General features: G+C 49.8%; 1 protein-coding gene across 3 annotated transcripts in view; it reads right to left on the bottom strand.

Annotated features, from left to right (window-relative positions):
• Positions 1-14,205, bottom strand: part of BRD4 (bromodomain containing 4) — a 45,834-nt gene that overhangs the window by 9,020 nt on the left and 22,609 nt on the right. For 2 of the 3 annotated variants that reach the window (XM_080636213.1, XM_080636214.1), the window contains exons 9-13: positions 13,278-13,406; positions 10,989-11,198; positions 9,912-10,111; positions 8,403-8,704; positions 6,654-6,764 (exon numbers count right to left, since the gene is read on the bottom strand). In XM_080636213.1, the coding sequence (XP_080492339.1) occupies positions 6,654-6,764; positions 8,403-8,704; positions 9,912-10,111; positions 10,989-11,198; positions 13,278-13,406 (952 nt within the window). The remainder of the gene's footprint in view (positions 1-6,653; positions 6,765-8,402; positions 8,705-9,911; positions 10,112-10,988; positions 11,199-13,277; positions 13,407-14,205) is intronic. The other variant, XM_080636215.1, reaches the window with a different exon arrangement.

The raw sequence follows: 14,205 nt of genomic DNA, 5'->3' as shown, positions 1-14,205 counted from the left end.
GGGATCATCTCTCCCGCCTTCTCCCCATCCCAGATACTCTTAAAGCCTCACCATCGACAACAACCAGTTGGAGTTTGGGGCCAGGGTGATGTTTTCCCAGGATTCCCTCCTCCAACCATGCCAAAAACCAGGGAATTAACCACCAGCCCTTGTCCAAACTCCCTTTTCCAGCTCATAAATCCCTCGGGATGGGATTTTTGCTTGGATGTGCCCAGAAAACCCTCACAGCAATGGTTTGGAAAGGAGAAAGGTCTCAATCCCCAGGGATCATCTCCCACATGGGATTATCCTTGAAATCCCTCCAGGAATTCCAGGAATTCGCTGTAAACTGAACGGATTGCGTTTCCTCCTTCTAAGGCAGCACCAGGAATTTGCTTTCCTGGTGGAAAAGGCTTTTTGAGCCCACAGTGGAGGATTCCCAATGTTACAACCTGGATCCAGTGGATCCGTGGATAAATAAGAGCAGGAGAAGGGGAAGAGGAAGGTCACAGGGGATGCCAGAATCCAGGAATGCTGTGAGGAGTCAGATGGGGCGTAAAATGCCACCATGTGTTGGGAAGAGGCAGGATTCCTGGGAGCATCCCAGTGATGGGTTGGGTTGGTCATGGATTTGGATGGGCATTGGGTGTCCATTGAATCCAAATGGGTGCTCGTGGATCCAGATGGGTATCCAGGGATCAAGATGAGTGTCCATGTCTCTGGATGGGGATCCACAGATCCAGATGGGACATCCATGGCTCCAGATGGGTGTCTGCAACTCCACGTGGCTGTCCATAGATCGGGATGGCATCCACGGATGGGGATACACATCCATGGCTTCAAATGGTGACGATGGATCTGGATGGGTGTCCACAGGTCCTGACAGCGATCCATGGCTCCGGATGGGCATCCGTGGTTCCAGATGGATGCTGGGTGTGACCTCCCCCTCACAAAAAGGCCAAGACCCAGCTTCCGTCAGGAACAAACTTGAGGACTTCACTGATGCCACAGAAGCAGCAAGGACAAGAAGTGGAGCCAAGTTTGTCCTCCAGATGCTCCCTATGGATAAACCACATCCGGATGCAGCTATCGGGGAGTGGAACCCCCAGTTTCCATCTTGTCCTATTGAATTGGGATAAAAGTGCTCATGGGATGGGGAAGAAAGCCCAAAATGAGGAGAAAAGCTTTGGACGAAGCCAGGATCAGGAGCGATGGAGGCTCTGGGAGAGCCCTCACCAAGATGAAGCCAATGAAGACCATGGATGGTCCTGGTGGGATCATCCAGTGCCATTGGGAAGATGCAATGAGCTTGGCCAACCCAACCAAAGGATGAAGCTTCTTCCACCACTGAAGACAACTGCTGGGTTAGAAGTGGTGTTATGCGCCTCAACCACGGAGCAGGAACACCGGGAATAAGCCGCATCCCATCTCCTGACTCCATTAAATCTCATCCATGGAGCAAAATATCTGGGATTCAAGGAAAAGGTCATTTCTGTGACGTCATCAAGAGATGGGTTTGGAACAGAAAGGCCAAATCGGCGCAGGAGGCTCCGCTCCCATCACCAGCATCCCCTTGGTCTTCCCTAAATCCTCATGAAGGTTCCTTATCATCATTTCCAGGTATTTGGGGGAATTCTGGTAACAAATGGGACATGTGACTGGAGTTGAAAAGAAAAACCCAAAGAAAAGCCATTTTTGGGTCTAATTGGTTATAAACATCATTTTTTGATAGAAAAAGAAGGTTTTAGGGCAGCAGAGCCACGATGGGGCCTCTTTAATGGTGGAAAATAGGGATATTCCTTCACTTTGCTGTTGGGAATGGGAGCAGATTCATAGAGGCTCCATGAAGCCACCCAAAATTGAGATACCAGCAACCGCGGCGCTGCCAAAGAGTAACTGGATCATGTTAGTCTCCAAATCCCATTAAATACACCAAAATCTGCCTAACTGGACCCAAAATCTGCTTACTTTGGCCCCAAACCCCACGTGACGGGTGCTGTGCCCAAGAAGGGGATGCTCAGCCCGGAGTCAGCGGCAAACCAGGACCATGGGATGCCACAAGGCGCTTGGGAGTCTTTCCCATTGGGAAGTGTTCTTGGGCTCAGCCTAAAGGGATCTGGGGCTGTTTTGTCACTGGGATGGGCACGGTGGTGTCACCTCCATGCCTGCCCCATAACCACCCCCAGTGATGATCTGAGGTTCTCCTCAGCCAAGCTTAACCAAGGGTGGTGGTTCCTGCCTGTACCTGCAGCTAAACCGAGCCTAAAACATCTCTGTCCTCTCCCACTGAGCATCCCAATCCCAATCTAAATGCAAAGGACAATGGATCAAGGATTAAACCCCATTGGATTAAAGCAGAGCATGGAGGATGCAGCATGTAGATCAGTGCTAGGACTGAGCGTTGCCAGCATCCATCACCATGGGGACCCGCCTGTTAAACCTGGATCCTGTGGTTTAAACCTGGCTCTCTGGGAATTCAACCTTGAAATTAAACCTGGGTGCCCGTAAATTAAACTTGAGCCATTCTGAATTAAGCCCGGGTAACTCTGAATTAAAACTGGGCACCTCTGGATTAAACCCCAAGAGTTCTGATTTGAACCAAATACAGGTGAATTAAACCCAGTTTCCTGCGATTTAACCCCAGTTCCATGCACATTCTGGGTACCTGTCAATCAATACTCAGGTACCTGCACATTAAACCCAGGTTGCTGTGATTTAACCCCAGTTCCACGCACATTCTGGGTACCTGTCAATCAATACTCAGGTACCTGCACATTAAACCCAGGTTGCTGTGATTTAACCCCAGTTCCACGCACATTCTGGGTACCTGTCAATCAATACTCAGGTACCTGCACATTAAACCCAGGTTGCTGTGATTTAACCCCAGTTCCACGCACATTCTGGGTACCTGTCAATCAATACTCAGGTACCTGCACATTAAACCCAGGTTGCTGTGATTTAACCCCAGTTCCACGCACATTCTGGGTACCTGTCAATCAATACTCAGGTACCTGCGCATTAAACCCAGGTTGCTGTGATTTAAACCCAAGTACTCTGGAATTAAACCCAGGTACCTCTAGAATTAAACCAAGAACCTCAGAACCAGAACCTGGGGAGCCCTGAATTAAACCTGGGTACTTTTGACTTAAAACCAGACCCACTGAATCCAAATCCTTGTGATTTAAACCCAGAATTAAACCCAAGGGACCTTCGACTCCGAGACACCACCAAGCCCCAGCCTCTTGCTACTCCAGCCATAGATCAATGCTTCTCCTAACACAGGACCAGCAACTCATTGCAACAGCACCTAAAGATCTGCTGAAAGCAGCTGCCCAACCCCAAAACTGGGTTTTCCAGCCAGTTTCAATCCCACTTTTTAAGCCTGCTTTAAACACAACCACATTGCTGCAGCTCTGAACAACCTGCAAAGCCTTCTCCTTTCCACAACTGGATAAAACCCGCAGAGAAACGCAGTTTTCCATTGGGAATCTCGGCAGAAAAGCAAAATGAGCCTCAGGTTTTACCTGCTGAGGTTTTAATTGCTGCTATTAGGGCAGCGCTGTGATTTCTCTCCCCCACAAATGGTCTTTTGGGGGCCTTGGGAAGCATCTCCCAAAGGATAGCGGGGATTAAACCCTGCTCAGCTGAGCTGTGAGGATGAACGGGCAAAACTCAGCCACTTTGCCATGAAATGAGCCCAAATCTGGTCACTTCCCAAAGATAAGATGGGTTTTAAGCTGTCCAATGTGGCTAAATCCCAGTCCAGCCTAAGCACCGATGCTGGAAGAAGCATCCAAGGTGCTCGGAGAGCTCATTCCTGGCTGTTTGCAAGCAAAAAGTCCTCCCTAGGTGCTTGCAGGCTGGAATTTGGGATCATTTGCATCCTCTAATGGCTAATTACAAGCAGTTAAACCAGACTAACCCTCGCCATCGGCACCACTGGGCTCCCAGAGCTAAAGGCTCAGCCCCAGCGCCACAAACCCAGTAGCAGCATCAGTAGTTACGGCTTTTTCTCCCTTTGAAGCAGATTTGGGGCCAAACACTCCCAATTTCATACAATGGCAGGGTGGGATGGAGCCGTCGCGCGGGTTCAAGTGGGGACAACAGAGAGAATTCCCATTCCCAAAGCTCTGGAGTGCACCAAGGCAACTTAAAGGCAAAGAGAATGGAGCTGGAATTAAGTGCAATTAATCCCAGCTCATGATTTCAGGGTGTCAGCCCCAGTTTAACCGCCTCTTTTGGCAAATCCAATAGGAATCAGCGCAGGGAATATCGGGAAGGAGCAAATGTGAAAGCAAATCCTCAGCTCAGTATTGTACAACAGCAAAATCAAAGGCCTTGTCCTGCTCGGGGTCATTAAATCACATCATCTAAGCCAACAAGAGAATGCTCAGGGTCAAAACCGTGTCTTAAAGCATCTTAAAGAGTTTTTAGAAGGTCTTAAAGCATCTTGGAATGTCTTAAAACAGAGTCTTAAGGGATCTTAAAACATCTCAGAATGTCTTTTATCCTCTTAAAACATCACTTCAAAAGGTCTCACACCATCTTAAAATGCCTTAAACCATCTTAAATGGTCTTAAACCATCTTAAACGGTCTTAAACCATCTTAAAATGCCTTAAACCATCTTAAACGGTCTCAAACCATCTTAAAATGCCTTAAATCATCTTAAGAGGTCTTAAATCATCTTAAAATCCCACTCACACGTGGCTCAGTGGTAACATGGCAAATACTGGGATGGAGAAGATCCATCGGCTCTTCCTGTGCTCAGGGGTTTAAGCGTGTGTTTTACCGGGCATGGGAGGAAAACCTCATCGAGATTGGGAATTAACTGAATGCAAGAGAGTAATTCCCCTCATTAACATCCAACCCAAAGCGTTCCAGGTTGGATTCATCCCCCAGGGATGGTAGACTGAGCTTATCCATGCTGGAGCTGCGCTTAAGCCTTTCCCAAGCACCGGTGTGGATAATGGCAGTCTATGGTGGCCAACTCAATCCCAAATACTATCTGGGATGGCAAACACTGGAAATACATGGGATTCGGGGAAAAGCAACTAAAATGAGGACAAAACATCCATGCAAGAGCAACCTCTGGGCTCCTCCACATCCAAAGAGCCAGCATTTGGGAAGAAGCACTCCAAAAAGAGCATTTTCCTTCCTATGGGAATGTTGGAGGGGGATTTTGCCCGGAGAAGATTCCAGGCTGATCCCATGTTTAATCAGTGCTGCTCATTGAAACAAGGTGGGTTTGGCACTGTCACATCCCCAACATTCCCATCTTCCACCTCACATCCCTGCCGCTGTGCTCTGGAGGGATCCCTGAGATGATCCCTAGAAACCACAGTTGAGGATCTGGCTGTGGATCCATTGGGGGCTTTGGGGGGAATCCAGAGGATTTTAGATCAAACCCAATTTGGGGGTCACAGTGGGCAGGTTTAGCGGGTGGATTTTAACGGATGGGCTCCATGGGATTAATGCTCTGGATTTGGGATGAGTTGATGTTGGCCAATGGGACTGACAAGGTGGCTCGCGATGAACTGGTCGCTCCGATTTTGGTTGATCCCATTGGGAGCTTGGGATAAATCAAGAGAAATGGGATAAAAATGGGATCAAGGCAGCAGGTTTGGCTTCTCCCCTCAAAGCCAGGGCAGATTCTGCACCAACCAATTCCAGTTTCCAAGAGCCAACCCTCAACATTCCATCACAACCTAAAACCTCCCTGGAGAAAGGAAAAGGCCATTTCCACTCAAAACACATCAAAATAGGTAAAACTAGTTGAAGATACCGACTTATCCCAGACAAACACATCCCCCAAAGGTGGAATATTGTTGGGAAGCACCAGCTTGAAGGCAAATCCCATCAATTCTGTTGAATTCTGGGGGGTTTAGTTCATTTTGGGGGATTTCTGCCCCTTTTCCCAGTGCCTTTTGCCCTCTGCACCCAACGAGGCACGACAAGAAACCCCTGTTACTTTCTGCCCCGCTCACCTCCTGCTTTCCCAACCCATTGGAGATGCAGAAGTTGCCTTAAGCCCAGCTTAACCTCTGGATTCCGAGCTGCCCAAGCAGCAAAAAGCAGCTTTAAGTGACGGCACAAGCTTTGCTTCCCTAAATCCAAGGAGGGAACACGAGCAAGGAAAGCACGACCACGAAGAACAGCCTTGTTTAAGCCTATGACGGTAGGAGGGAGAAGCAAAGACTTCCACAGAGCAGACGCCACTCTGGTGACAGAAGTGAAGTTTTTAATCAAGCTGCTGTGAAATCACAAGGGTTTTACATCTTAAACCCTCTTTCCTCCATCCTTCTCCCCCCTCTGCGGCGCAGGCCAACGGCTTAAGCCTCTCCTTGGAGGCGAAACCACCGTGGTTCTCTCAACACACCAATCTAGGCCATTAAGCAGACAAAGAGCTACCTTGGTGCACAGTTTAGAGCGCTCAAGCCTGAGTTTAGCAAGGAAAAGCGGAGGACAAATCATCGGGTCGGGCTTAAGAACCTGCTCAGAGACAACGCGTCTACCGCTTGTCCGCGTCGAGCTCCAATGCCAGCAACAAGCTCAGGGTTTGGTTGATTATAAAAGACAATAAAATAATTAAAAAGACCGAGCCAGGAATGAAAATGTATTTATTTATACAGAAAACCAGGGCTAGGACTGAGGCGTTAAATAAGCTGCGTCTAACCTGTTTCTGACTCTTCGCTGTCGGAGGAGCTGGACTCGCTGGTGCTCTCAGACTCGGAGGAGGAGAACCCCTTCATCTTAGAGGAACCAGCAATTACATCCACCTTCTCTGCTGCAAGAAGACAACAGCGCGGTGTTAGAGGCTAAGGAGGGACCCCAAGGCCAAGACCTGCAGCACCCCGATATTCCAGCTAAGCCAAGCTTGAATCCCGCGTCTCTGCTGATTTCTATCCCTGTAGGGATGTGGTGGGGTCTTGGAGGTCGTTGGGGTGATGAACTGGTGCAGGGTGGAGCGTGATGTCCCAAAGGACTGGGAGCAGTGGGATTCAAGCCTAACAGATGGCTTGTTCCTCCTTCAGCCTCCTAAACCCCTCTGGCACTTTGGGCTTACGGGAGCTCCAAGCCCATGGGGGCTTCTCCTCCACCCTGTGTCCAGCAGGAGCTGGGGGTTAATCCCGGGTGGCTGAAAACTCCACTTTGGTTTTGAGTTGTTGGGATAAAGAGGTGGAAAAGGATAAAATTCCCTGATTTTAGGAGCTTAAATGGAGACTGAACCAGGGCAGTTACAGCCCTAGAGCTGCTCGAAGCCACGGGTGATAGAATCATAGAACAGTTCGGGTTGGAAAGGACCTTAAGACCATCCAGTTCCAACCCCCCCTGCCATGGGCAGGGACACCCCACACTAAACCATGGCACCCAAGGCCTCATCCAGCCTGGCCTTGAACCCCGCCAGGGATGGAGCATTCACAACCTCCCTGGGCAACCCATCCCAGTGCCTCACCACCCTCTCAGTAAAGAATTTCTTCCTTAGATCCAATCTAAACTTCCCCTGTTTCAGTTTGAACCCGTTACCCCTTGTCCTGTCACTACAGATGCCTGAGCCCTTTACTAAACCCCTAAAACTCCAGACTAAAGAACTCAAATCCATGTTTTGCCAGGGTACAGAAGCATAAAGGAAGCTCCCAGGAGTAAACTGGCCTTCTTTTCCACTTGGATTTATCCCAGGAAGTAACCGGTATCCCTTGGCCATGGGAAATCAAAGATTCCCTTTAAATCCCCTCCCTCTGCCTGCTGCCACATCCCCTTTTCTGTGGGTGATTCAGGTCCAGAAGAGTTCTGTTGTTCTTCAGCCATCAATAAATGTGTATTTATAATAAACCACAGATTTTTGGAGATGTTAACAAGAAAAATGGGTATAAAATCTGTATTGAAACTGAATTTGAGGCTGTAACAAATGGATAAATGTATTGAAAATTGGTTGGGAAGAGATTAAACTATTAAAAGAGATTAAAATAGATCAAAAGAGAGGAAATGAGATTAAAATATCCATTAAAAAGGAACTCCCAGATGTATTAGAAAAGGGGAAACCCCTTTTCTACCTCCAGCAAGTGGAAGTGGGAAGCTCAGCCTGAATCCTGCCACGTTTCGGAGCGTTCCATGGATGTCAATGGGGAGGAACTGCTTTTCTCCCACCTCATCTCTACTCTCTTTTGGACAGATACTGATTATAATTCAAATACTGATGATGGATGTATGGGAATACAGTGCCAGCACATTCCAGCTCCATGTTGGGATTTAATCAGTGCTGTGAAATCGGAGAAATAAGTGAATTAAAGGAATTAAATGAAGTAAAAATCCTCTGGTGGAGCGGAGAAAGGTCTGGAACGCCCGCTCCTAATGTTCCTCCTCCGTCTCCCTCTTAATCCCTGGAAAATGAGGAGGAAAACCGGGATTGGAGGCTAACAAGTACCTTGAGGTTTCCTCTTCTTCCGCAAGCAGGAGGTGACGTACCGCTCCAGCTCCCGCAGCGTGGAGGGTTTTAAGGTCTCAAAGTCAATCTCGATCTCATCGGGGTTGGAGTTCTTGAGGGAAGGCTCTCGGGACTGGATGATGTGGACAACCCGGCCCAGCTTCTCCCCAGGGAGTTTGTTAATGTCCAGGCTCAGCTGCCTCTTCTCCTCGTAGGACATGGGCTTACACTTGTCCTCCTCCTCCGACTCGTAGGCTGGAGGGGGTTTGCTGTTCTTCACCGCCACCGGCTCCTTCTTACTACTTAAGAACAAGTAAAGGTTATTGAAGAGCAGAGCCTAAGGAAGAAAAGCAGCTGCTTGGGTCTAAAGCTCTGCCAGGTAAGGCCTGAGCCGTGCTGGGTTTGAGTTTTACTGTAGATGAGCCCCTTCTGCATTTAGAGCTTGAGCCTGAAGCTCAGTTGTGAGGCCGGGAGGCAGAAAGCTGAGCTCAAGCTGCCGTTAAACACCCAAGGTTGAACTCAAGCTGTGATGAAGATACCTAAAGCTGAGTTCAGCACACTGTAAGGCAAGAAAGCGGAGCTCAACCCTCTGTTAAGACACCCAAGGTTGAGCTCAAATTGGTCTTAGACTACCAAAGCTGAGCTGAACCCACTGTTAAAGATACTCAAGGTTGAGCTCAAGCTGTGATTCAGATACCCGAAGTTGAGTTCAGCTCAATGTAAGGCGAGAAAGTTGAGCTCAACTTGCTGTTAAGACACCAAAGGCTGAGCTCAAACTGTTCTTAGACTACCAAAGTTGAGCTCAACCCACTGTTAGGCAAGAAAGCTGAGCTCAACCTGCTGTGAAGACACCCAAGGTTGAGCTCAAACTGCTTGTAAGACACCTGAAACTGAGCTCAACCTGCAGTGAGGCAAGAAAGCTGAGCTTAAGGCACTGTTACACACCCAAGGCTGAGCTGCTCGTCCCAAGAGTCGCTCTCCCAAAGAGATAAGCACCTCCAGGAAAACATCCAGCAAAGCAGGAGCAGCTCCAGAGGGGAATTCCTTACATCCACACTTGGACAGACCAAAGCTCAACTGCTGCTGCCTGGTTCTCACTGGGACAGGCTGCCCTGGAGCCTGGCACCCCATATGGGGACATAAAGCCCAGCATCTGGTTTAAAACTGGTTCTTAAGAAGGGAAAAACCAGCTACAGGGACCCCAAGTTGTGGTTATCTCCACTTGGGGCACCTCAGATCTGCCTCCAAGTGCTCAAATCCTTCCCAAAGAAAGGGGAAACTAGGAAAAATGAGTGGATTCATGGATCTGCATGGATCATGCTGCAACAGAGCAACTCCCTGTGATCCTCCCCCCGCCTTATACTTGGGGTGTTTGGAGCAGCCAGATGGAAGAACATCAGCTCCAAACCCCAAAGCTGACCTCGACCCCGACATTCCTGGTCAGGAATCCCACCTGTAATTCCATCCATTAGCAAAAAGGCAAGGAAAACCCAGCAGGATGGGGCTGACCTGGAGGTGCTGCTGTTGCTGTTGCTTTTCTTGGTCTTCTTGGATGGTGGCTCCTTGGCTTTGATCTTCTTGGTGTCCTCCAGCTCCTCCTTCTTTTTGTGCTTCTCCTTCTTCTTCTCCTTCTTGTCCTTCTCCTTCTTCTTTGGTTTGTTCTGCTGGGGCTGGGACAGGGCCGCGAGCTGCTCGTGCACGGCTTTGAGCTGAGGAGAAGACACATTCCAACATCGTGATGCAGCCCAGCTCCTCCTCCTCTTCCATGGGAACACCTCAGGCTCTGCTATGGGCTATGGTGGGGGCTCTTCCAGCTCCCATCACCCTCATTTGAGGGGATTCAAGTGCTGACCACAGCCAGGGACAACCTCTGGAAGGTCCTTTCTGCTCCAGAGGGTCCCGAGTCACCACCCATGTGCAGGCAGCGAATTCCTGCCTTTGGGAACCACTTTGGTGCCGTAAACACCAAGCGCAGGCAGCGAATTCCTGCCTTTGGGAACCACCCTGATGCCATGAGCACTAACTGCAAGCAGCGAATTCCTGCCTTTGGGAATCACTTTGGTGCCGTAAGCACGAAGTGCAGGCAGAGAATTCTGCCTTTGGGAACCACTTTGGAGCCATAAGCACTAAGTGCAGGCAGCGAATTCCTGCCTTTGGGAATCAACTTTGGAGCCATAAACACTAAGTGCAGGCAGTGAATTCCTGCCTTTGGGAATCACTTTGGTGCCGTAAGCACAAAGTGCAGGCAGCGAATTCCTGCCTTTGGGAATCAACTTTGGAGCCATAAACACTAAGTGCAGGCAGTGAATTCCTGCCTTTGGGAACCACTTTGGTTCCATAAGCACCAAGTGCAGGCAGTGAATTCCTGCCTTTGGGAACCACTTTGGTTCCATAAGCACCAAGTGCAGGCAGTGAATTCCTGCCTTTGGGAACCACTTTGGTTCCATAAGCACCAAGTGCAGGCAGTGAATTCCTGCCTTTGGGAACCACTTTGGTTCCATAAGCACTAAGTGCAGGCAGCAAATCCCTTTGGGAACTAAGCAGGCCCAAGCCCCCTGACCCACTCCATCCCTATGGACACGGTACCTGCTCCTGGAGCTCCGCCAGCCGCTGGGCACGTTCCTCCTCGGAGTCATCGGAGGAGCTGTCGCTGTCGGAGGAGCTGTCGCTGCTGCTGTCACTGGAAGAGGGGGGAGCCACCTTGGTGGGAGGCGGCACCACCACGGGAGAAGAGGCTGGAATCACGGGCTCCTCCGGCTCATCCGGCATCTTGGCGAAGCGCATCTCGAACACGTCCTGCGAACACAAGGTGGGGGAAAACAATGGGATCTCGGCGACGTTCCGCATGGATTTGGGGTGTCCACCCAAGCAACCACCACAGATCCCGAGAGCTCCCAATCCAGCTGGAATTGGGACCATGTCCAAGATGGGTTTAGGGGGAGAAGGCCAAAACTCCTTTCAAAGCTGCATTCTTGAGGTTCTTGAGATCTTCCACAGTGGATTCATGGGGAGCTCCAGGCAGGAATTGCAGCCTCAATCCCTACTCCTCTTCAGCCTGCCTGGGTTTTCCCAATCCACACCCATGAACACCATCTCCATGCAACCCACCTCCTGTGTAAGGATATTCCCGTTACCCTCAAGGATGACGGATACAAAACTGGTGCAATTTCAGTTATCCCACGGGTGGGAAAAGTCCTTTGCTCCCTTGGTTGGGGGGTTCAGAGCCTGGTTGGTTTTTCCATCAGCAGCAGCTTTTCCAGGTCCTGGAGATGCTGTTTTGCTGCTTCCATCTGCTCCTGACTTCATTGGATGCTCTGGCTCAAGTATCAGGGGATAAGAGAGCGGAAGACACTGGAAGAGAAGGAGATTCCCAGCTCCTCCAGCATGGGAATCACACACACGTGGATCTGTTGCTCAATCACTGCCCTTAATGGCTGTTTACATCCTAAGTATTGTCTTCCATGAACCAGGAATTCCAGTTCTTCATCATCTCCAGAAGCAAATGGAGGTTCTTCACTTCCCAGTGCCAACATGTCATAGGATCAGGGAACGAAGCTCATCCATGGCCCTGCCATGGGCACGGACACCTTCCACTAGAGCAGGCTGCTCCAAGCCCCATCCAGCCTGGCCTTGAGCACTGCCAGGGATGGAGCATCCAAACCTTCTCCGTCCAACCCATCCCAGTGTCCCAGCACCCTCAGAGTGGAGAAGTTCTTCCCAACATCCAACCTCAATCTCTGTCAGTTTAAAGCCATTCCCCCTTGTCCCATCTCTCCAAACCCTTGTCCCAAGCCCCTCTCCAGCTTTCCCGTAGCTTGTTTCCATGAGCTGGCATCAAGCCTGAGAATCCCAAGACATCGTCTTCTGATGATGACGTGGTATCAAAAAGCAGCAGAACGGGATATTCCAGAGGCTGGCATCTCCAGGATGAAGGGATCAGGATCGTTGTTGGCCAACACATGGGTTGGTTACAGGAGCTCAAGTCCAAACCTGCACCTTTGGCCTTGTTCCCAAACCTCAAGGGGTTTCCTTCTCCTCTCCTGTAACAGGAGCTCCACCACTGGGCCCTGCTGCTGGAATTGTGCTTTTCCACACTTATAATCCCAATGGATTTGGTTCCTGCGACCTCACACCCTGCTGAGCCCATCCTGCGTGCACAGGATGAGACATCTTCCCAGCTCTCAGGATGCAGTTCTGTGGGGATGTGGGGATGTGCCAGCACCAGGGTTGGCCTCAAGTGTCACCTGAAGCACCAGAATCCACAGCCATGGGGAGTGTCCAAGTGTTTTAACAACAGGAGGTGAAATGGTTGGGCCCAAAATCCACCACAGGAGCTCTGGAACCCCTTGTAGATGCTCTCCATGGCTCCTGTGAGCTCCTCCAGCACCCAAAGGAGCTTGGACCCCCCCCAGATCCACCCGGAGCAAAGTGCTTTTTCCTCCTTTGGCCATGTGTCCTCTTGTGGCAGCACAAATTAACTTGAGGAATGAGGCAATGCAGAGGATTTATGGAGTAGCCAAGTGTGTTTGAGACACTGGGCTTCTCCAGCAGCTAATTCCTTAGCGCTGAATCCTCGAGGAACAAGAGCAGGAACGTTCCCCATGAGGATGCTGGAACTAAAGCAGCGAGTGCTTTGAGCTCTGCGGACAAAAGTGACCCTTTGGAGCCACGCTTTTCCCTCCTACTCCTTGATCAAGAGGTGAGAAGATGGGATCAAGATGCTATTAAAGAGCTTAAAGGAGCAACTTGGGCTGCTTCCTTCACTCCCAGCATCACTTCCATAGGAGAAGTGGGATTCCTGACCACCACCTCCCACCCTGGAGATGCTCTTTCAAGACCATGTGGTCCTCATGCTGTGACAACACGGGTCCTTACCTGCAGCTTCCGTGCCATGGCCACCACCTCGTGATCCGCAGGGTTGTACTTGTAGCAGTTGGAGAACATCAACCGCACGTCTGCCGCGAACTCCTGTGCATCCCGGTATTCCCGGTTCTCCAGTTTCGACTGGAAAGGAGAAGGAGGGCGGAAAACCCATCAAAACTCTGCTATTAACCGTGGAAATAGCTCCAAGGGGTGAGTGAACAAGCACAGCTCTGGGACATCCACGGATTTCATGCACCTATCTTCTCCCTGTGTTGGAACAACTGATTTTGGCCAAAAGAGTGACAAATGTTGGCCAAAACCCACCTCATTTTGGTCAAAGAACAACTTATTTGGGTCAAACAAGGGATATGGATGGTTTAGAAAGAAAGAGCTGGCTCTGGGCATCCTCAGTGATGTGAAGAAGATGAGGATGTGCCCTCCAAGCCACCTTCTTGAAGAAGAAAGAGAAGGAAGAGCCATGATCCTTGTGGCTTCAGCCCTGGTGGAACCTCAGCACGGAGTGGGCTGTGGGGAGGGAAAATTGAGTCCTCTGGATCTAAAGCATGGGCCCAAACTGGGCAAAGGTGGAGTCAGAGCTGAGCTTAAAACTGCGTGTGCCCCAGTTCAGCCCATAGCCAAGAGACTGGATCAGTGAATCACTGGATTAAGGCTTGGAAACTAAACAGTTACATATTTCCAAGTAAGGAATTCTGGATTCCCAGCTAAAGCTGGATTTCTAAAGCATGAATGAACACTTGGTAGCCATAAAGTTGGACTTCTAAGTAAGGAATTATGGATGCCCAGCTTTAAGGTAAGGCTTCTAAACCACAGCTGAACATTTCAAGGGGGAACAGGGATGACTTTGCAGTTGTTGTGTTAAAATCAAACCATTCCAATGACGAAGGAATGTTCTGAGGGGAAACATGGATGAAGATGAGGA

Source organism: Psittacula echo (assembly GCF_963264785.1).
Source record: "Psittacula echo genome assembly, chromosome: 30".
NCBI classification, from domain to species: Eukaryota; Metazoa; Chordata; class Aves; order Psittaciformes; family Psittacidae; genus Psittacula; species Psittacula echo.
This window is presented reverse-complemented; position numbering and strand designations above follow the sequence as displayed.